Below are 24,675 nucleotides of genomic sequence, written 5' to 3'. Positions count from 1 at the left end.
CTACAGCCTCCCCACTCCTGAAAACAACAAATAAAACCTCAGAGAAAGTCTGCCTGTTTATGTGTTAACATTTGCTTGAAAAATGCATGGTTTGCAAACCACTGTATTATTAAAAAGGAAATGTGTATTGGTCATGCCATTAGCAATTGTTTATGGCTTTAGGCCTCAAGGTGCATCTGTGTGACATTGGGGTTTTTTTGGTTTTTTTGGGGGGGTTTTTTTGTTTTGTTTTTTGCAAGAGCGATATGGGACTTTAGTTGGTTTTCCTCACAGAGATGGTTAGTATGCTTGAAGTGGAAGTAGATATGTATCCAGTGGTAGTTGGGAGGAGAGCGGTTTGGAGAGAGGACTGTAAGGGGATGGTATGTTAAAGTGGAATTATTCATTAATTACAGGAACACAGAGAACTCCCATGGATCCATTTAACCTCATTGCTTACCATCAAAAGTTGTCAGTCTACTTTAATCTGTGGGAAAAACATGTACATAAACAGCACAATGCTAATTGTAAATAATTTCATTTGACTGGCAAATTTGAGTATTTTCTCACTTTAACAGCGATCCCGGATGAAGAATATATTTTTCTTTTTGTACAGTGTTTAAAAAAGTGGTCAGATTTTCTTGGCCAGTTTCCAAAGCCTTTTAGTATCAAATATTGTAAATTTATAATAAAAATAAAAGTCATGTTTCCTTTTAAGTATGTGTATTTAGATGTAAATATCATATATAATTATTCAGGAATTCCCAGTTTTTAGGGTATTAACACTTAACTGAAAAAGTTTGAACATTATATAAGAAATAACATTATTTTAAAAAAAAGAAATAGCAGTATTATATAAGATAAACATTAAGTTTGGGTAGAGATGATAGGTTGAGTTTCCCATAAGTTCTGTGTCAGTATTTTGAAAAAAAGAAATATATAATATTGTTTTTATTTCTTGATATGAGTAATGTATAGTAGTATTACTTTTTTTAGTAACATTTGTCTTTCTACTTATGATTAAATTTTTATTATACATTTGAAAAATACTGTGTATATTTTTACTTCTACTACTAGACATAACTATTAGTATATATACTTGTTAATGATACATATATACATTTGCATACATATATATAGTCAAACATTTTCATAGGTGTATAAGGGATACACACATTTGTGCAAGTGTATACACTTGCACATTTTACTTTAACTGAGATCTTAACAGTTTCCCATGTTAAGTGGTCTCTTGTAATCTTTTACATGGCTATATTACAGATTTACTCACCGGTTTCTTAATAGATATTTAATTTTGCTATTGCAAATATTCAGAAAACTCCTTTGTATTTAAGCCCTGTTTCTATTTCAGGTTATTTCTATAGGATAAATTCCTGTAACTAAAGATCACAGATAGTTTAAGGCCTTTGATAATAACTCATTGTTTAAGGTATGCCTGGGTTGCTCAGTTGGTTAAGTGTCTGACTTTGGCTCAGGTCATGATCTCACCGTTTGTAGGTTCGAGCCCTATGTTGGGCTCTGTGATGACAGCTCAGAGCCTGGAGCCTGCTTCGAGGTCTGTGTCTCCCTCTCTCTCTGTCCCTCGTCTTCTCTCTCTCTCTCTCTCTCTCTCTCTCTCTCAAAATACATAAACCCCATTAAAAAAATTTAAAAATCATTATTTAAAAGCTTGTGGTTATACTCTCTTAAGTGGATTTTTACTGCTCTTAGCAATAAAATGTCTTGATAGTTCTAAATTTTTTGTCTTTTTTTTTTTTCATCTTTCTCAGTGTTTATCTTTGTTACCTTTCTAGACTTCAGTGTATCATTGATCCCTTTAATATTCTCATGAAAGCTGTGGGCACTTCAGAAAAAGACACATACCAACATTATTTTGCATATACAAAGGATTCTGAGATTCTTCTGAATCCCATTCTTTGGCCTGTATCAGAGGGTCCATTGACCTTATATTAACAATCCTGTCTAGAAATTAAACTGACATAGCAGTCAAGTAGATGAAAATATGTGTATATTTAGTTAATGGTTTATTTCTACTATATTATGGAATTTAAAAAATCTCTAAATTTATAACTATTATTTAAATTAATGCATAAATGTGATCATGTAATGGCTGATCACTAGCACATTCTTTTATTTAATCCTTTACTGAGATTCTGCTTTCCACTTATCCCTTATTGCATCTTTCCATCTTTCTCCATATTCATATTAATTTATAAGCTGAAGTGTTCAGCTTTTCTTAAATTAATAATTATTTTTAAAAGAACAATATTTTTTACATATTTTATGCATGTTGGTTTTCTCACTTGTTAATACCTTGTAGAAATCTCTCCTAAATTTCTGGGTTAGTGTTACTCCATGCTTTTTAATAGGCTGCATAATATTCCATGCAATAATTTAATACTAACCAATCATTTTTGTGGATGGGCCTTCACTTTTTCTTTTTGTTTTTACCACTATTGTCATTAACATGCTAAATGTTTTTATTTCTTTGGAATAAATGCTCCAGAAAGTAGGATTTCTATGTCAAAGGATATATGTTATTTTTATTTTAATGGATATTGCTAGGTTACTTACAGAATGGCTGCAATGTTTCCCATGTTTCCCAGCAATGTAAAAATTGACCCTTTTGCTCAGATCCCCACCAAGAATAGAATTCTTTCTACAAGCTTTCCTAGTTTAATGAATATTAAGTTTACTAGCTTATCCCCAACTCTAAATGAATTTGAGGGTTTTTAAATGTTTCTTGGCCAATTATATTTGTACTCTTTTGATTTGTTTACTCATATACTTTGCTTTTTTTAAAAAACCTCTAAAGGCATTGTCGTTTTCTTTTCAGTTTGTGAGGCTCTTTGTATAGATGGTAACCATTACATTCACCCCTACAAATACTTAAGATTCATTGTTTAGTTACTATCAATTTTCTTTGGTGATTACTGTTTTAGATGTTTTATTTGTTATCTTTTATTTCTTGATTTAACATTTTTTCTTCACTGTTCATTTTCTAAAATAATTTGACATAGTTGTGAATTAGAATTGTGGAAATTACCCCTGCTGTTAAGTGTAGAAATGATGTAGCTCCATTTCTTTCCAAGAAATAGACTTGAATCTATCCCATTTCTTCTCCAAAGTGACCTGGTGGAAATCTCTACTCGTGTATAAGTTTAAAACTCCCAATTCTTTTAAATGAAAAAGTTTATATAAAGTGCTGTTTAACATTTTAAATGGTTATTTTTGTACATGATAGAATAGGAAATACCTTACTAATATAGTCCACGAAGACATTTATATATTAACATTTAGTAGAAATTTAGATGAAATTCAAGAATTATTTTTATAGAATTTTTGCTAAATACATAAATACATTTCCTAACATTTATTTTCTATATTCCTGTAATCTCCATTTTCTGAGCCTTTTATTTATTTATTTAACATTTATTTATTTTTGAGAGAGAGAGAGAGAGAGAGAGTGAGCGCACAAGCAGGGGAGAAGGGAAGAGAGTCTGAAGCAGGCTCCAGGTTCCAAGCTGTCAGCACAGAGCCTGATGCAGGGCTTGGACTCAGGAACCATGAGATAATGACCTGAGCCAGAGTCAGATGCCCAAGTGAATAAACAAGCCATATGACCCATGTTCCTGTTATTTTTTTAATTGTGTTTGTGGTCTGCATATTATATATGTAGTATTCATCATAAAACCTAGTAATCAGTTTATTTAATGTCCTTTGGTATTTTTGGCAATATTTTTCTTACTCTTAATAACTGAAACATGGCCACAGCTGAAGTCATTTGTTCTTTTAATGTTTGTTTATTTTTGAGAGAGAGACACAGTGTGAGCTGGGGAGGGGCAGAGAGAGAGAGAAGGAGACACAATCCAAAGCAGGCCCCAGGCTCTGAGCTGTCAGCACAGAGTCCGACGTGGGGCTCAAACCCACAAACTGTGAGATGGTGACCTAAACTGAAGTTGGACGTTTAACCGACTGAGCCACCCAGGTGCCCCTAAAGTCATTTTTTAAAATTAATTTTGAATACGTATTTGTTATGCTTATACATTTTCTCCCTACTGTCTTTTGCAGAACACCTTAAATATAACAAACAATAACTATTATTCTGTTGAAGTTGAAAATATCACTGCACAAGTTCAGTTTTCAAAAACAGTTATTGGAAAGGCTCGTTTAAACAATATAACCAATATTGGCCCACTGGATATGAAACAAGTAAGTTTCCAACATGAAATACTTTGGAGGAGTTCATCGACTCTTGACTTTCTATATCATATTAACTTGAGGGAGGGGGAGGATTTCCTCAAAAACTTGACGTTGACATATGTTCTATGCATCTATAAGAGAAAGTCTTAGACTCAGCCTTGCAAAAAGGGAGAGATTTGTAAACTCTCTGAAATTGTGAAACATGTCTGAAGTCTTTGATGTTTTGTTCCTCTTTCCAGTTGGCTTATTTTCATTTTTTGCCTTTCAGATCGATTATACAGTACCTACTATCATAGCAGAGGAAATGAGTTATATGTAGTAAGTTTTGATTTTTGAATAATGTTCTCTCATTAAATTATAAAATATCAAGAATGGAGTGTATGGATAGCTTTTTAATTTCCCACAATCTTAGCAGTCAAGAAATCACATTTTGGAATACTCCTTCTGGCCTCTGATCATCTCTTCTCTTCTCCCTTGTCAACATGCATAATATTTATGTATATTATGTATTTGTACACTTAATATTAATTTTTTCTAATTTTTCATAATTAAGGTCAAATACACCGTGTCACCTTTTTAAAATAAGTTATTTTTATTTAAATTCAAGTTAGTTAACATATAGTATAGTATTGGTTTCAGGAGTAGAATCCAGTGATTCATCACTTACTAATAACACCCACTGCTTATCCCAACAGGTGCTCTCCTTAATGCCTATCACCCATTTAACCCATCCCCTCACTGAACTCCCTTCCTGCAACCTCAATTTGTTCTTTTTATATAATAGTCTCTTATGGTTTCCTTCCTTCTCTATTATCTTATTTTTCCTTCCCTTCCCCTTTCTTCATCTGTTTCTTATAATGCACATATGAGTGAAATCCTATTTGTCTTTCTCTGACTGACTTATTTCATTTAGCAAAATACATGGCAAGATTTCATTCTTTCTTGATCAGAGTAATATTCCATTGTATGCATGTATAGTGTGTATATTATATATACTTATTACATACATATACACATATGCATACATATGTACATACATATACGTATGTATAGCATACATATGTATATACAATATACACATATGTATACTACGTATACATATATAAAATATACACACATGCATACAATGGAATATTATACATTATATATACATTACATTATATATATGTTTATATGTATGTATTTACAACACACACACCACATTTCTTCATCCATGTATCAGCTGATGAACATTTAGGCTCTTTCCATACTTTGGCTATTATTGATAGCACTGTTGTAAACATTGGGGTACATGTGCCCCTTTGAATCAGCATTTTTGTATCCTTTTGATAAATACTGGGTAGTGCAATTGCTAGGTTGTATTTTTAATTTTTTGAGCAACTTCCATACTGTTTTCCAGAGTGGCTGCACCAGTTTGCATTCCCACCAACAGTGCAAAAGTGTTCCCCTTTCTCCACATCCTCGCCAACATCTGTTGTTTCCAGAGTTGTTAATTTTAGCTACTCTGACAAATGTGTCATATCTCCTGGTGATTTTGATTTGTGTTTCCCTGATGATGAGTGATGTTGAGCATTTTTTCATGTGTCTGTTAGCCATCTGGATGTCTTCTTTGGAGAAGTGTCAATTCATGTCTTTTGTCTGTTTCCTCGCTGGATTATTTGTTTTCTGGGTGTCAAGTTTGATAAATTCTTTATAGATTTTGGATCCTAACCCTTTATCTGCTATGTCATTTGCATATATCTTCTCCCATTCCATAGGCTGCCTTTTAGTTTTGTTGATTGTTTCCTTCACCATGCAGAAGCCTTTTATCTTGATGAGGTCCCAATAGTTCATTTTTGCTTTTGTTTCCCTTGCTTCCAAAGACATGTCTAGTAAGAAGTTGCTGTGGCCAAGATCACAGAGGTTGCTCTCTGTTTTCTCCTGAATGATTTTGACAGTTTCCTGTCTCACATTTAGGTCTTTCATCTATTTTGAGTTTATATTTGTGTATGGTGTATAAGAAAAGTGCTCCATTTTGTTCTTTTGCATGTCCCTGTCCAGTTTTTCCACCATTTGCTGAAGAGACTGTCTTATTTCCATTGGATATTCTTTCCTGCTTTGTTGAAGATTAATTAGTTGGCCATACATTTTTGGGTCCATTTCTGAGTTCTCTATTCTGTTCCATTGACCTGTATGTTTGTTTTTGTGCCAGTACCATACTGTCATTATAATAGAGCTCAAAGTCCAAAATTGTGATGCCTCAGCTTTGGTTTTCTTTTTCAGGATTGCTTTGGCTATTCAGGGTCTTTTCTGGTTGCATACAAATTTTAGAATTGTTTGTTCTAGTTCTGTGAAGAATGCTGGTGTTATTTTGATAGAGATTGCATTGAATGTGTATACTGCTTTGGGTAATTTTGACATTTTAATAATACTTGCTCTTCCAATCCATGAACATGGAATGTTTTTCCTTTTCTTTGTGTCTTTTTCAGTTTCTTTCATAAGCTCTATCGTTTTCAGCATACTTATCTTCTACTTCTTTGGTTATGTTTATTCCTGGGTATCTACTGGTTGTAGTGCAATTATAAATGGGATCAATTCTTTGATTTCTCTTTCTGTAAAGGATTATTGGTGTATAGAAATGCAACCGATTTCTGTATGTTTTTTTTTTAATATCCTGTGACTTTGCTGAAATCATGTATCAGTTCTAGCAGTGTTTCCATGGAGTCTTTTGAGTTTTCCACATAGTGTATCATGTCATCTGCCAAGAGTGAAAATTTGACTTCTTCCTTGACATTGTATGACTTCTGTTTATTTTTGTTTCCTAATTGCTGAGGCTAGGACTTTCAGTACTGTGTTGAACAACAGTGGTGAGAGTAGACATCCCTGTAGTGCTCCTTACCTTAGGGGGAAAGCTCTCAGTTTCTTCCCATGAGGATGATATTAGCAGTGGCTCGTTCATATATGGCTTTTATTATTATGGAGTATGTTCATGCTATCCCTATTTTCTTGAGAGTTTTGATCAAGAAAGGGTATATTTTGCCAAATGCTTTTCCTGCATCTATTGAGAAAATCATGGTTCTTATCCTTTTATTAATGTGGTGTATCATGTTGATTGATTTGCAAATATTGAACCAGCCCTCCAGCCTAGGAATAAACTTGCGAATATTGAATCAGCCGTGTAGCCTAGGAATAAATTCCATGTGATCATGGGGAATAATTCTTTTAATATATATTCTTTTGAATTCCGTTTGCTAGGATCTTGTTGAAAAGTTTTACATGCAGTTTCATCAGGGATATTGGCCTGTAATTCTCCTTTTTAGTCGGTCTTTGTCTGGTTTTAGAATCAAGGTAATGCTGTCTTCATAGAATGAGTTTGGAAGCTTTTCTTCCATTTCTATTTTTTGGAACAATTTGACAATAAGTGTTAACTCTTCTTTAAATGTCTTGTCGAATCCCTCTGGGAAACCATCTGGCCCAGGACTCTTATTTGTTGAGATTTTTGATAACTGATTCAGTTTCTTTGCTGGTTATGCTGTTTCTTCCTGTTTCAGTTTTGGTACTTTTAAGTTTCTAGGAATATGTCCATTTCTTCTAGATTGCCGTTTGTTGGCATATGATTTTTCATAATATTCTCTTATAGTTGTTTGCATTTCTCTCGTGTTGGTTGTAACTTCTCTTCTTTCATTTGTGATTTTATATATTTGGGTCCTCTATTCTTTTTGATAAGTCTGCTAAGGGGTTATCAATTTTTTTTATTCCTTCAAAGAATCATTATTTAGTTTCATGGATCTGTTATACTGTTTTTTGTTGTTGTTGTTTCTATATTATTTCTGTATTAAGTCCCTTCTTGTAATGGCTTTAGGCCTTATTTGCTGCTCCTTTTCTAGCTCCTTTAGGTATGAGGTTAGGTTGTGTATTGGGAGACTTTTCTTGCTTCTTGAAGATCTTTCTTGCAATATACTTCCCTCTTAGGATTGCCTTTGCTGCCTCCCAGAAGTTCTGGACTGTCGTGTTTTCGTTTTCATTTGCTCCCATGTATTTTTTTATTTCTTTTTTAATTTCGTGGTTAACCCATTCACTCTTTAGTAGGATGTTCTTTAACCACCATGTATTTGAGGTCTTTCCAAATTTTTTGTAGTGGTTGACTTCAAGTTTCATAGTGTTATGATCTGAAAATATACATGGTATGTTCTCGATCTTCTTGTACCTTACTGATTTGTGACCCGGTATACAGTCTATTCTGGAGAATATTCCATGGACACTTAAGAATGTCTCTTCTGCTGCTTTAGGATCCAGTGTTCTGAATATATCTGTTAAGTTCATCTGGTCCAGTGTATCATTCAAAGCCATAGTTTCCTTGTTGATTTTCTGCTTAAATGATCTGTTCATTGCTGTAAGAGGAGTACTAAACTCTCTTATTATTATGGTATTATTATCAGTAAGCTTCTTTATGTTTGTTATTAACTGATTTATATATTTGGGTGCCTGCACGTTGGGGCATAAATATTTACAATTGTTAGATCTTGATGGATAGTGCCCTTAATTATGGTAGAATGTCCTCATTTCTTGTTATAGTTTTTATTTTAAAATCTAGTTTGTCTGATATAAGTATGGCTACTCTGGCTTTCTTTTGATGTCCATTAGCATGATAGATGGTTCTCCATCCCCTCACTTTCAGTCCACAGTTGTCTTAGGTCTAAAATGAGTCTCTTGTAGGCAACATATAGATAGATCTTGGGCTTTTTTTTTTTTTTTATCCATTCTGATACCCTGTGTCTTTTGATTGGATCATTTCATCCATTTACATTCAGAGTGGTTATTGAAATATATGAATTTAGTGCCATTGTGTTTGTTACCTGTAGATTTGGTGTTTCTGGTGATGTTCCCTGGTCTTTTTATTCTTTGTTGCTTTGGTCTTTTTTTTTTTTTTTTTTTTTTTTCGCTCCACTCAGAGAGTCCCTTTTAAAAATCCTTGTTGGTTTAGTGGTCACAAACTCCTTTAGTATTTGTCTTGGAAACTATTTCCCCTTGTAGTCTTAATGACAGCCTTGCTGGATAAAGAATTCTTGGTTGCATATTTTTTCCATTCAGCGCACTATGTCACTTTTTATTTACTATATTATGAGAACCATAGTATCGTACGTTTTAGTATTTGCTGACGTTTTCATATAGGAGAACTAAAAATGCTAGTATTATATTCTACTGTTGAAGCTCTAAAGCTTTTACATTGGGCCTAGGTGATTATTAACTCTTGTTAAGTAAAAAAAAGTTACATTTTTATGTATCTTCTTATCATCTTTTAGTATCAGGTTGACATAGAACAACCTGTTAGTAAACAAACTATTGTCTAAAATTTGAAAAGGTGAATAAAAAGTAGCAGTAATTTGTAGCCAGTGTGAAACAACTCTACAACTGCTGTAGTAAAAAAGCATGTCTGTTTTCAGAATAAAGAGTCATGAAAATGTTTCTCTTTATTAGGTGTAGAAAATATTCAGTCAATAAATGCTTATATCTTTTATCATATCTCTATTAGCTTTAACATAGGGAGGGGAATCATAATTAAGTCATTTTAAATTTATAATATAGCTGCATTAACTCACATTGTCTTTTCTTTTTAACAGTGATTTCTGTACACTGATATCAATCAAAGTTCATAATATCGTAGTCATGATGCAGTAAGTATGAATTGTTTTTAATAAATTTCTTTGTTAAACTTTAGATTTATAACTTTGGCTTATAGTATACACAACACCTTTACAAATATCAGTTCGGTCAGGTTTTAAGCCTCAAAAGAGTGCGATGAGATGAGTAGATATTTTCCCACTTTAAGAATGAGGAAATGGGGAGCTCGGAGAAGTAGTGAATCTAGACCTTGTAAGAACACGGGAAAATGGCAGGGGTTGGCATGAAGGGGACAGAGCTCAGCATTAGTGTTCTGCTACCTGTGGTAAATAGTCCTTAGCAGTAATGAGAAGTACTGTTACTGGTTTGTAATTGGGTGTGATTCTAGGGCATTAAAGCATTGTAGGTTATAGGTTTGGTATTTGGACCATTAGCTGACATTTGAATAACCCTTTTCCTATGATGAGAGAATTTTATTTTTAAAAGTGAAATGAACTTACATAATTTAACTAATGATAAATGTTCTGAAAACATTGTATTTGTTATGTATAGTTATTTGAGTAGGGCTTGCTAAACCAGCATTTATGTTATCTGTTGGGAAAATATTCTCTGAGAGGCCCATGTCCACAATATTATCATTAATCTATCTCTCCTTGGAGAAAATTTTGATACATGAAAGTATTCTCAGTTAAGAAAACTTCTGTGTAAATAATTTAATGTGTCTCCCCGTTTGAGTTTTTTTTATTGTTTTCTTTTTTAGAGTTACTGTGACAACAACATACTTTGGACACTCTGAACAGATATCCCAGGAAAGATACCAGTATGTTGATTGCGGAAGGAACACAACTTACCAGTTGGGTCAGTCTGAGTATCTAAATGTACTTCAGCCACAGCAGTAAAAACTGAAGGAGATGCCACTGGAGAAGAAATCCCTATTGATATTTTCCAGAACTCTGAAGGATGAGGTACTTACTTCCTGATAGGAGATCTTAAATTGAAGAAACCTAAAGTTTACACCTTCCATTTTAGGGGTACAGGTAAAAGCATGTGGACTCCAACATTACTGCAGCACTCGACTCTGGTAATGTTATCTGTACCAGGATCTTGTACTTGAATCTAAATTTATCAATTGATTTTCTTCCCCCCTCTCCCGATAGGGGGAAATTGAGACTTCCCATGTAGGACAGTAAATAATTACTTAACAATTCACAGCTTAAGTCACTACTAAAAACCTAATTTTGATTATGAACATAATTTGAGAAACTTTATTTCTGAATGCTCTTACAGAGTATTACTGAGAGCCTGTTATTCATGACTTTTAAAAAATAACTTTTTTTTCTGTTTTATAAATTCCCATTGCTACATAGTAGGATTTCAAGATATTTTAGCTTTTAGCTAAACATTTGTGGTTTTTCATTTGTTGAAATTCTACTCATTTGCACGTTTTTGTCAGTCTTATTTCAAGCCAGTGCTTGCATAACACTAGAAACCAAAATAATCTCTGCAAAATTATGAACCTAAAATTTTTGAAGGACCCGTTTCACATGTCTTTCCATCGAAGTAAGTTTTGTGAAATTTTTATGTAGTCTTCAAACATCGTTATTGTATAATATTGTAAATAAACTGTGCATGGCTTTTATACAGCTTTAATAAATGTCGAATAAAGTTCAGATTCAAAATAAAGTAAGTTGCTCATAAAAATACATAAAATGGGAAACTGAAATTCAGAAACTTATAGAATGTGAATATGGTTCCAATTACATACAGAATCAGGCATCACGTAATTTTGAAATAAAGTATTTTGATGCTCCACTTTTTTTTAGACTAACAAGTTGTGGAGACACTTTTCACAACTCTTAGGTACCCAAGTCACCCATGTCATCCATTTTATGCCTGTTTTTAAGGAGGAAATTATGTCTTTGGTAGAAATTCCCCAAGAAATCTTATTAAATAATGGTGGCTATATATTAAAAAAACAAACAAACCTGTATTATGCTTTTTAAAAATTTATTCACTTTGCACATCACATGGATATCATGCCACTAGCAGTTAACATTTTTATTAAATTTTCAGCTTTTTGTTTGGATTTAATTTAAAACTGTTTTCAAGTGGAAATCACTGACTCTTGAATTTTGTCATCTTATAGTTTCAACACCAGTTTCTATTTGGGGTTCATGCCTTTTCACTTACCAAGTTCTAATTACCTTGTAAATATATACCACTGAGGGTAGGGACCAATTGTGATACCAAAAAAATAAAAATAAAAAATAAGTGGCTTGAGATTGATTTCCTTTCTGCTCTGTAGAGACAGAAGTCAGGTTCCCTCTCAAAGTGCCTAACTTAGGTCTGAAAAATACCTGTTTATCAGTCGGACTCTCTGAGCTGTTACAAACAAGCTTCGTTTAATTATTTAGAGCTAATGAAGTCTTTGTTCTGCCTTTAAACACACTCAGGTCTCCCCTTAGTGTTCATATAATTTTCTCCAAGTTTTCCTGAGTGAACATTTTAAATGGGTAGAATGCACAAACTTTTTTTTAACTGATTGTTTTACCTTAATCTGTTCCTAACTCATCCATCTTTGTTATTAAAGTCACCCCATTCCATTTGTTACAGACTCACTAGTCAGACCCAGCCTTCATGTTTTTGTCTTCTGTGATTTTTGACTACTCCCGTTCTCCTTGAAACTGAATACCCCTCTCATATTTTGATTCTATTTGTATTTTTCAAATCATTCTCATTTCATTTTCCCTCATTCTGTCTTTTGACAGATCTTTTGATCTTTTCATGAGTATTATCTAGACACTCTTTTGCCTCAAAATTTCTACCCCCTGTGACTTTAACCAATAATCATCTGTATTAGGGCTTCCAAATCTTTCTACATATCTGACCAGTCACCTGTCAAGCTGCTTCTCATTTAGCTAGTGACCTAGAGATGATAGTATTTCAATGACTCTGTATAAATCATCAAATGTTTCAAAAATGTTTATCATTCTGTTCTGTTCTCTTCTTGTCCTCATGTCCCATTCACTTCAAAATCACCCTTCAGATACGCCTTCTTCAAAAATCAATCCTGATGTATTTCCCGCTCTGTGTCTTTTAACCTTGCAAAATATGTAGTGTAAGTTGAATGGATTTTTCTATTGATTTGTGGTTCTGATATCGTTTTGAAGTGCATGCTTAGTATTTGCTGAAGAGACAGGACAGTGAAGGAACATTTGCTTTTAATGACTTAGTTTTGAATATTTTTTCTTCATTTTAAAAAATTAAAACTCTTTTATTATACCTACTTTCCATGAAGCATAAGGTAGAAAAACCTAGAATTTAAAATAAGTGCAAACCAGTAGTAGAGGAAAAAAAGATCACCTGTGACGACTTTCAGAGACGTTTAAGCAACTTGCCAGAAAAAGCCTGGAACAGAACAGGCTATAAATTACTAAATTACAAAAACACATTCAGGTGAAACAGAATTACAGCCATTTAAAAAAGAAAAAACAGGGAAGAATCAGCACTGTCCACTGTATTTTTTCTTACATAGTAATAGGATAGATAGCAATATATATTTTTTAAAACTGCTTTTAGATCTTATTCAAAAGATAGGGTAAAGATGTTACATTTTTTCCCCTGATACTCTCAAGAATAACTTTTTTCTTAAATTACAGTTTTAATAGGTCATTCTAACCAAATCCAACAAGTCTCCGTGTGTTGATATTATATGTATCTAACACTATGCCCTTGTAAAGCGTTTCCCTGTGTTTTTCTTATATAATTTACCTGGTCCAGTGAGTCAGACAAAGGAGAGGGGCAGGATCCTCATCTTTTAGAAGAGGAAGAAGTGGCATGGAGAGGTTAAGGGACTTGCTGAAGATCACATATTTAGGAAATAGTCTTATTGGGGCCAGACCTAATTTTTTTTGTCTCCTGTGTGTGTCCTCTATCATTTAAAAGAAGAGTCCATTGAGAAGCCCTGTTAACTTAGGTTAGTATGTTTAAAGATCAGAGAACACATTCACATAGTTCACAGTGACCATCAAAATAATACTGATGGGCTAAGATTTGGATACCTTTAAGTTGGTACCTGAAATATTTTAAATGGAAAATGAGCATTTGTGAAATAATTTGGAGTATAATCTATAGCTGAATTTTTCTGTTAAAATTTATTATTTCTTGGTTATTCCAATAAAGATATTACTGATACACTGTGAAACTGAGCTATATATAAATAATAGAAATTAATGTATTTGAGATCTGAAATAAGAACAGTGTGAAAATATTAGATACCAGATAAATTGCTTGAAATTGCTAAATAACCACCTTTACTATGGTACATCATATATAAATGACTGGTTTTAATTGTGAGCAGTTTTTCTGTGCCTTTTTCATTTATTTAGGCCAGTGAGGTAATTACTTTCTCTAAGATTGGTGATAAAAAAATTCAGTTGAGGTCTTTTGAGTTGTAATTTGGAAGTGATACAGTAGTGTTCAAATAGAGGGAAAGTGATTGCCAAAATACAATAAAGGTATCATTATTGCAATATAGGGGTGTTTTGTTGTAGGGCATGTCCCCAGCTCCCTTCCACATCATTTTTTTAAATTCTTAAAATAAATAATTCTTCATATGATTATATTTTATTTAAGAAAATAGTTTGTTGGATACTCAGCCCCAAAGGAAGTCACTGCTTAGTATAGCTAATATCTGTTAGTTACTTACTGTGTCAGATGCTGTAGCAGTCTCTTATGTGCATTATCTGATTGTTCCTCAGAAAGCCCTATAAGGTAGATACTGACATTGCCCCCCCTTCCCCCCATTTTAAATCTGAGGAAACAGACTTTTAGAGAAGAAATACATAAGCTTGGAAGTGGCAGACTTGAGATTCAAAACATGACTTATGACTCAAACTTAATTGCTTTTAAAATTAGCATATTTTCTTTCCAGCCTTTGAAGATGTTTTGCTTGTAAAAATATATTGGTTGTTGCACTTAATATATATAAGATTTTGAAGTTTTTGATAGTATTTTCAAAAATACTATTAAGATACTTTATTATTTTATAGCTCTTTGGTATGATAAAAATGGCTTATCAGTGATTTTTTAAATGATTCATACTTATCTGTTAGGAATTTTTTTTCTTTTTAAAAGATGTAAAATTTTAAATTGACAAATACACATCAGACTTCTTTGGTCGGCAGTATGAATTGAATTTCAAGTTACTACGTTGGAAGCCAAAGGTTACTTACGATAGTATTGTGATTTGTGGCTCATGACATCTGGAAGCAGCAACTACCCGGCTCAAATACATCTAAGAATCATTAATTTTACTTCTCTTTTTTGTAAAATCAGATTTTAAATGAGATATTTATCTGAAACTATTTTATTTTAAAAGAAAAAAATATGTGTTTGAAAAGATGGAATTAAAAGACTGTTAAACATTATTTCTTTAAAAAAATTATTTTTACATGAAAACAGAATATATTTGTGATCTGCTTTGATCAAAACTTTCACTTCTATATCCCAGGTCTACTTATTTCAGAGTAAAAATTTTCGCTTAGCTTAAATTTCTGATTAGAACTAATATTTATGTATTTTTGTGCTTAGTGAGAATGTAAATTTCACAGTGGAATTTTGAAATTTATCCTTAATTTGGATAAAAGCAAGTGATATATTTATAAAATTACTATAGGGATAAAAATGGTAATTTCCATTTTTTTTAAAAAGAACTAACATGATTATGTTTGTAGTTCTTTTACACATGTTTAGCAGAGGCTCTAAATTAAATATCTGTATTGACCCTAAAAATATTCCATAAATTAATTTAACAAATATGTGGCGAGTTTTTCATAGCTAAATAACTCTTAAAGAAGGAAATTGTTGCCTTCTGTTTAATTACATTAATTGAAATGTGTTTAAGGAAATGTTTTCAGCATATTTTGTATACTAAAAAACAAAAAGGATTAGTATTGGGCCAATGGCCAAGAGGTAATATTACTACCGTGTAGACTCTTACTGTTCAAATTGTCCCACTTCCCCCAGAATTTTAGAAACTAGAAGTCTGGGAGATACTGTATCAGCTGTGGTTGGGTGACACTCAGTGCCGTAGGTACTCTTCATCTTTGAGTCATGTGTAAGATGGAACACGTGCCAAGTTGCAAAAGATGCAGAACTTCATTATGTAATGGTTTGTTTTAGGCATTAAATATCAGCAAGCTATGCCTTGTGTGTTTTGTCTTAGATTGACTTGTAGAACTAAATTAAGTCAGATTTTGCAAAAGGCTGAGTCGATCTAATTGGTCACATATTGAATGATGACATTATTGGATAGATTCTATTTATGGAATAAAGAATAATAAAGAATGAAAGGCTATGTTTGGGCACTTACTCTTTGCTTGTTTCATGATTAGCCTCCATCCTAACACACTAAATTTCCAAGTTACACAGTTCTGTAATAGTAATTATTGTTGCTGTTGATGTAACAAAACATACTTACGTTAGCAAAAGGAATAGAAGTGCCCCCAAATGCTATTTTTTTAGTTACTTGTAACTGTTGCTCTTGTACTTGTGTATGACAAAATAAAATTTGTAAAACATTTTAGCATGAAAAATAAAAATAAAATTTGTATCAGTCAAATATCTTGGTTTTACTTTTGAAATTCCCTTGACGTAAATAATCCTCACAGATACTGAAAGTCCATTACCACAAAGCTCTCAAAATTTTAGTTCTTATCCAAATTCCACTTCTACATCTTTGATTTTTCTTTCATCCACATAGCTTCCATTCTTTTGTCAAATTCTATCTCTTCTGCCTCTGTAGTATCTCTGGACTCTGTCTCATACTTGAAATCTCTTATTGCTAATACTCCTTGTTTTTTTTTTTTTTTTTTTTTCCCAAACTGAAAAAAGCCCAGGCCCTTAGCTGTTGGTGTTGAGAACCTTTCCTTGTCTGACCCCATCTAAATTCATATTCCTTTTTCTTGTCATTGCCTTTTACATGTGTCTAGGCCAAATTGAGATGTTTGCCATTCTTTGGAAATAGTTTTTTCCATTTTCCACACTTTGCTCATTCTCTTCCCTTTTTCTGGGAAATTTATTTCACCATTTTTTAAAATCCCTCAATCTTCCCTGTTTTTCAATGTTCATCCCAAGTAGCCCACCCACCTATCCCTCTCTTCCTGCATATTCACCCAAACACTTGGTGACTTCTTTTCCCAAATGTGTAATTTAAAAGAATTGTCCTGTCACAAAGATTTTGATTTTGGTTTTGAATTCAAAACGTTTTGTTTGAACTGAACTTAAAACTTGGTTTAAACTTTTGTTTTAATCAATATTTACTCAAAATGTGTTTTGCCAGCTTACAGTAAAATGTTCTAATTACAATTTTAAAAATCTTGTATCAAGTAGAATGATCTGAAGTTAGGTGAGATATAACCAAAAATAACTTGATAGAATAATAGAGGGGAAAAAAGGATTACCTGGGTGTGCTCTACCTGGCCAGCTTCTCAAGGGAGAAAGAAGAATCACCAGGAAATTCATGAGTTTTTTTCTGGTAGATTTTACTTCTTTAATCAGTGGTTTTCAGAATTCTTTATTATTTTAGTTGTGAATCTATTTTTTAATTTTTTTTAATGTTTATTTTTGAGAGAGAGACTGTGTGAGTGGGAGAGGAACAGAGAGAGAGGGAGACACAATCTGAAGCAGACTCCAGACTCCAAGCTGTCAGCACAAAACCCGACGTGGGGCTTGAACTTGTGAACTGCAAAGACATGACCTGAGCTGAAGTCGGACACTTAACCGACTGAGCCACCCAGGTGCCCTCTGAACCTATTTTTAAGCAACATCTTCCATAGAATCCCAATAATGTGCAGGAATTTTTTTTTTAGCCTTAATGCCTAGGGCTCATTGTCTCACTGCTTCAAAGAATGAAGAGGTGGACACATAAGANTATTAAAAAAAACATAAATAAAAAAGAAAAGATCAGAAAGTAAGATTAGTATGAAAGCCCTCTTTACAGATATGGGACCCTTGAAAGTGAATGCTGGTGGCAATAGGCAAGGGTCCATATTTTATAAGGTTGTGGTCAGATTCCAGAGGGCAGTAGGTGGTGTCTGTTATACTCTTAAAAGGAACCTTATGCCCAAGGGGGTTTGCTGTGGTCAGACCCTCCCAGCATTGTTCCAAAATTTGTGATTTTCCCCACCCAGAGCCCTCAGGTCCTATCCTCTCCCTCTCTGTCTACTGAAGCCTATCTTTTCCTGTCATAATAATAACAAAACATAACCACTTGGACTTCGTTGAGAACAGAATCCCTGTAGTCCATGACTCCTCTTCCCCCAGGGGCCCCTGAAGCCAGGGGGAAGTGATAATAGCAATTTTGTTACATTGCTTTGCTGTATGACTAGAACATATTTCATAAGTGAGCAAATACAAGCTTAAAATTGTTTTACATTTATATTTTATGAATAGCTTTAAAAATGACAATAAAGGGGAAATACGGAATTGCTAACTTTCTAGTTAATGATTTTTCCATTTTTACATATATTTCAAATGATTAGTCTTCAAAGGGAATTTAAAAAAAGATTTAAGACAGGGCAATGTGCGTCATCTTAAAGTGATTATATAATGAATTTATTTTTAATGTTAATTTTTGAGAGAGAGACACACAGACTGAGTGGGGGAAGGGCAGAGAGAGAGAGGGAGACACAGAATCTGAAGTAGGGTCCAGGCTCTGAGCTGTCAGCACAGAGCCTGACATGGGGCTCGAACTCATGAACTTTGAACATGATCTGAGCTGAAGTCGGAGGCCTAACTGACTGAACCGCCCAGGTGCCCCATAATGAATTTACTTTTATTTAGAGAATTCCAGATTGATCAATAGAAAATGTCAGTAATAACATTTTTTAAGAAGATTACCAGAAGAGACTAGAACTACAAAGAATTCTAAATCTGTATCTGTTTCAGATATTTTTTTATTTTATTTAAATCCAAGTTAGTTAACATATAGTATAAAATTTAATTCTTAAATTTTAAAGGGTACACTTCTCAAAACTGAGTTTTCTGCCCTGTTGATAATTTGTGAGCAATTATTTCTACTGTTGAGAACAAATAGAAATGGAGATACTGGTATATATGACAACCTATGTGAAGTTAAGATTAAGGTTAAAGTCAAATTTTTTTATAGAGAATGTTTATTCAGATGTAAACTTTCATATATCTTAAATTGTCTAATTTGAGTAGAAAGCTTCTTAGTCCAGAAGTTCCTTGTTCACATTATAAATTGTAGCTTTTTAAAATTACATCCCCACTTGTTTATGTATTAATTTTAATTGTGTCCCTATCAGATAACTTTTGTTTTTAAGTTAAGCAATATGGAATTTTCTAAAAGTACTTTATTTGAATATTCATATTATCACACTTACTTTAAAAGCAGCACCTTCTTGGGGTGCCTGGGTGGCTCAGTTTGTTAAGCGTCTGACTTCTTCATCCCAGGTCGTGATCTCACAGCTCGAGAGTTCCGAGAGACCTGAGTCGGGTTGTGTACTGACAGCTCAGAGCCTGGAGCCTGCTTCGCATTCTGTCTCCCTCATTCTCTATCCCCGCCTCCCTCCACCCCCACTTGCACTCTGTCTCTGTCTCTGAAAAATGAACAAATGTTAAAAAACTTTTTTCAAGCAAATGCTTTAATAGTTTCAAGGTCTTTTATTTGTAATAGTTAATATGAAACACATCGTTTAGCTATATAATGGGTGTTTCATCATTACTTTGCCATTAGTTATTTCAGTGGTGGCTTCTGTAAATGATGCACTAGAGTATTCACTTAAATACTCTGTATTTTGATACTACTTAAATTACGAATAATTTTTATGACACCTACTGTGATGCTGTGACTTAGTATAAGAAATTAGTATTTGATCTTCATTGCATTCCTGGCACTGAATTTCTAAAATCTTTGGATTTTCTAAGTAATAAGAGTGATAACATTGCCTTTTATTATTCATAGCAAGTCCTTTTGAACCACACCTGAGTTTATGCTAATGAGCTGGTATTTGGAAAGTCCCTAAGAATGAGGGCTGGTTGCCCCTGAACCAGCTTTGTGATTAGAGGTTAGAATTCTCAACATCACCTCTGAGATTTTTGTGGAGAGAGAGACTAGAGATGGAGTTCAATTACCAAAGGCCAATGATGTAATCAGCAATGTTTGTGTAATGAAACCTCCATAAAAACCCAAAATGACCTACCATGGTTTGGAGAGCTTTCAGGTTAAAGGTATCCAGGTGCTGGGGGTGGGGGTAGGGGTGAGGGTGGTGGCAAAATCTCAGTTCCAAGGTCGCAGAAGCACTTGTACTGACGACCTTCTGCTCCAGACTCCAGGCTCACCCAATGTACCTGTTGATCAGGCTGTTCATCTATATCCTGTATAAAAAACTGGTAAATATAAGTAAATGTTTCTCTGAGCTCTGTGAGCCATTCTAGCAAATTACTGAATTCAAGGAAGGGGTAGTGGGAATTCCAGGTTTTAGACAGTGGGTCGGAAGTCAGGATAATCTGGACTTGAGACTAGTGTCTGAACTAGGGGCAGTGTTATGGGGCTAAGCCATTAACCTGTGGGATCTGATGCTCAGGTAGATTGTGTCAGAAGTGAGTTAAATTTGTGGGATACCCAGTTGGTGTTCACTGAAAATTGGAGATTGGTGGTGTCGGAAAGCAAACCACCCAGTGATTACTTTTTATCTCTCAACTACTTTTCCTCTTCTCCTTATCTCTGATAAGGAACAAAATGCCCTTTTAACTAGAAGGCTTTGTAAAAGGTGGATGAGCACCTGAAGTGGATGATGGCCGCTGGTAACTTACAAGAGACAAGGAAAAATGAGCTAATTTTATAAGCCTGTAATGTGATTCTCAGATGCAGAATATTAAGAAGCCAGCACTTTCTGCAAGAGCCATTCAGCACTCCGGGGGAAACTTGATCTGTAGGAATAATAATAATAAGTTATAATGATAATAACCAAGTGTGCCTCACAGGGGTACTAAGCTTTAATGACTCAATATTTGTGGAACTCTTTGAGCACCTCCAAAGTTATATAAGCATAAATGAATAAGTAGAGATATCATATACCATTGTTATTTCTACATTAAATCTCCCCTGATTTCTTATCTTATAATATCATATAAGGTAGGTACCATATGAGGCTAATATATGAACAAAGTTATGGAAGAAATAAAGTATAAAATAATACATAGTAGTGACTTCCAATAAAATAATCATATTCATATTAGTGAAAGAGAATGGAGTCATTAATTGTGCCTTTAAAAATTCATTCCTAGGTTGTAAAGTAGGACAATGAAAATCTGGAATAGACAGTATATAAATGACTATAAAGAATTTGAAAAAAAAATTACTATTTTTTAATGGAGGAGACAGCTGAGATTTTGAGTTTTTTACACTGAAGAAATTGTAATGATGTTTTCTGTTTAATTGATTACTTAATAGAAATTCTATACATTATGTTTATATATCTTCTATTCTGCCTTTCCACTCTCCCCTCCATCACTTATTTATACAATACGATAGTACTTTTAATGTTACTAAGTTTGAAAAAAATCCTCACAACCCTATATCTTTATCATATTTTCCAAAAGACCACTGATTGTGGTATTTACTTCATTTCAACTTAGGTAGCTAAAAATAGAAAACATCGGTCCAAACAATATCTTCAAGTTTTGCTATACTATCACAATTTTCACCAATGAAATGTTCCTTTCTGCCAGTGAGTATCATCTTTTAAAATGAAAAATCCTCTGAGACTTTTCTATTGAGAAGACTACTTTCCTCATCCTTGGTTTCTGCCTTTCCCTTAAGGTGACATCACTTTCCTTAAGATAAAGGGAATTTCTAGAAGAAAAGGGAAAATAATAGGGTCACATCCTTATGTGGAGAGTAATTCTAGGTGGGATAAGTCTGTACCAAGATTTGAGCAGGTTCCTCATCTTCCTTTTTAAATTTTTTTTAACATTTTTATTCATTTTTGAGAGACAGAGAGAGAAAAAGCATTAGCAGAGGAAGGGTAAAGAGAGAGGGAGACACAATCTGAAGCAGGCTCCAGTCTCTGAGCTGTCAGCACAAAGCCTGATGGCTCCCGTCCACAAACCATGAGACCATGACCTGAGCCCGAGTTGGACGCTTAACCCACTGGGCCACCCAGACGCCCCAAGCAGGGTCCTTACCTTGAGAGTGCTGAGAGGACATAGGCCAGAAGAGAGCAATACAAAACCTAGATGCTTTATGTTTTGCCTGGGAGCAGATGTGGTTGACAATGAGTATTAAAGTCCTATGCCTCTGATCATATTTTCTATTCACTGGATATTCTTGACAGCATTCTGCTATTTAGTTACAGCATTGGCATTGGAACACAGTTAACTGTTTTTACATGTTGAATGTCCCTGTGGTACCACTGTGATCAGTTCATCCCTTAGAGTTGGACAAAAGGGGTTTCAACGTCAGTAGGTGCTGGAGTTGTCCTTCGCCATGTCACTCCCGCTAGGGCTAAGGTCATGTGGCCATCCAAAGATCATTGTCCCCCTTCTAGAGAAGGCCATGGGTGCCTAGGACTCTGCATGTCTGTTTCACAAACCCTGAGTTCACTTTTCAGCCCAGTGTACTCATGCCTACACCCGAGGGGTGGTCAAAAGACAGCTGTTAGCAGGGAGGTCCTTTGGGCACTGGAGGCCCAAGTGTGGAGTGATGCTGGGGAAGGAAAGGATGGGGAAGAAGAGTGCGTGGTAGAGTGGAGAGAGCTGGAGATGGGACTGGACCAATTCCTGCCATCACTACATTTAGTTGTAGAACAAAGAAAACTCTGAAAAGTCTCAAATAGAACTTTCAGCCTCAGGCTTCTTGCAAGATTTTTAAGGAAGAGCTCAGGAAGTGGAGCCTGAGATCACCTAGTGGTCAGAGGCTCCTAGGCCTGCACTAGGTCAGGGAAAAAGTAGCCTTAACTCCTTCCAGAAATTTTCCCCTCCGCCATCTAGGCTGCCTTGTCCCACAATGTTTTTGAAAAAATTAAAATCGATTTTGAAATTATGCTGTCCATTTTACTGTCCCTTTACCCACATTTTAAAAAAAAAAAGCTGTTGTAAAGTTGGATTTGTTTTTACAAAGGTAGAATGTATTTTACATAACCGTTTGTTGGCTTGTTTATTGTATGTTTTAAGTTTGGACACCTGTACCTGATTGTGTAACAGGGCATAATGGCTTTACTGGATACAACTTTTGGTGGAGGGCTGAGAGGAAATGACTGATTTCGATGAGTATTTTTATAATACTTTCCATGCTACAGTGCAAGAAGAGGGGAGAAAGTGGAGGAATCTTGTGCATACTATGAAGTCTTCTTAAAATTGTATTGTCACACATAACAAAATGACTCTCTTTTTCTCAGTTAGCAAAGCACAGATTTAAATATAAAATGGAAAAATGATTAAATTCCTAATAAGTCTGCATATGTAAGTGACTATTAATGTAGAAAATCATGATACAGTATGCTAAAAAATTATTATGGAACTTTCTCTTGGGCAATAGAAGAACTTTAGAAATAACCTTTTTTTATATGTATGTATAAGGAAGCTGACACTTAGAGCCTTAGCCAAGGCTCCATAATTAAAGTGTTGGTGCCAGATTCCTAATCTCAGGATCTTTGTGTTAAAATTCTCCGAAATGGCTGATTTATCATTAATAAAAAATGCCCCAAAAGCTACTTAATACTCTACATGGCCTATATTCCTGTTTACACTAATTTAATTTATACATGGACCATGTTTCTGTTAAATTAGTGTAAACATTGCCCTGCCAACATCTCTAGATTCTTGGTTTGCTACATTTTTGTTTACTGGTTTAAGTGGAACTGACTGACCGTTACTAAGCAAATATTGTGCAAACCCAAGGAAAACTATATATTAAAAGTTAACTGGGTAGTTATGGCTTTTAGTTCTTAATTTAAGGACTCCTCAGTAGACAATGAAGGGACCACCAAAGGAGGCATTTTCTTTTACAGGCAATATCCAAGAGAAACTTTTGTTCAACCTTAAAAATATGTTTGCTTTAGATCTGTGATTAGCATCACACTCCCACTTCTCAGTATTTGACAAAAACATTAGGGTAGATGGTTCTGTATATACTTGGCAATGGGCTGCTTCAGTATTTTATAGCCTGAACAATTAAAAGAAAGCTTAACATTATTATAAAAATACATTAGCAATTAAATTGTAAAGGAAAATTTGTACTATGTTTTGAAGATAATGTTTCCATTTTTTCTCTGCAGCAGAACTAAAATTTGTGTGGGGATGAAAGATTTCACCTTTAAAAAAAAATTTTTTTTTAAATGTTTTTATTTACTTCTGAGAGCGAGAGAGACAGCATGAGCAGGGAAGAGTCAGAGAGAGAGAGAGAGGTACGGAATCTGAAACAGGATCCAGGCTCTGAGCTAGTAGTCAGCACAGAGCCCGACGCGGGGCTTGAACCCACGAACCCTGAGATCATGACCTGAGCTGAAGTCAGATGCCCAACCGACTGAGCCACCCAGGCATCCCTGAAAGATTTCAACCTTGTATTGATTTCATTTGCGTGGGAAAGGAGAATGTGTCTTTTTAAAAACTGAGGTATAACTTTACATAAGATAAAGTGCTCAAGTCTTAAATACACAGCTTGGTAAGTTTTGACATGTTGATTCAGTTATAGAACTACTATCCTATTCAAGATTTAGAACATTCTAGACCTCCCTGAAGATTCTCTTGTGCCATACCCACAAATACTCCTCCCTGGCTCCCACCACCACACACCCTGACCTTGATCACTACATTAGTTTTGTTACTTTTTCAACCTCCTATAAACAG

General features: G+C 34.3%; 1 protein-coding gene across 1 annotated transcript in view; it reads left to right on the top strand.

The window, feature by feature from the left end:
* The window catches only part of TMEM106B (transmembrane protein 106B), a 29,527-nt gene extending 13,563 nt beyond the window's left edge, over positions 1-15,964 (top strand). The window contains exons 5-8 of the mRNA XM_077757686.1: positions 4,069-4,209; positions 4,469-4,518; positions 9,801-9,854; positions 10,562-15,964. Coding sequence (XP_077613812.1) covers positions 4,069-4,209; positions 4,469-4,518; positions 9,801-9,854; positions 10,562-10,700 — 384 coding nt within the window. The 3' untranslated portion in view covers positions 10,701-15,964. The remainder of the gene's footprint in view (positions 1-4,068; positions 4,210-4,468; positions 4,519-9,800; positions 9,855-10,561) is intronic.
* The last annotated feature ends 8,711 nt before the right edge of the window (positions 15,965-24,675 follow it).

The sequence above is a fragment of the Crocuta crocuta genome, unplaced genomic scaffold, assembly GCF_008692635.1.
Source record: "Crocuta crocuta isolate KB4526 unplaced genomic scaffold, BGI_CrCroc_1.0 scaffold62, whole genome shotgun sequence".
NCBI classification, from domain to species: Eukaryota; Metazoa; Chordata; class Mammalia; order Carnivora; family Hyaenidae; genus Crocuta; species Crocuta crocuta.
This window is presented reverse-complemented; position numbering and strand designations above follow the sequence as displayed.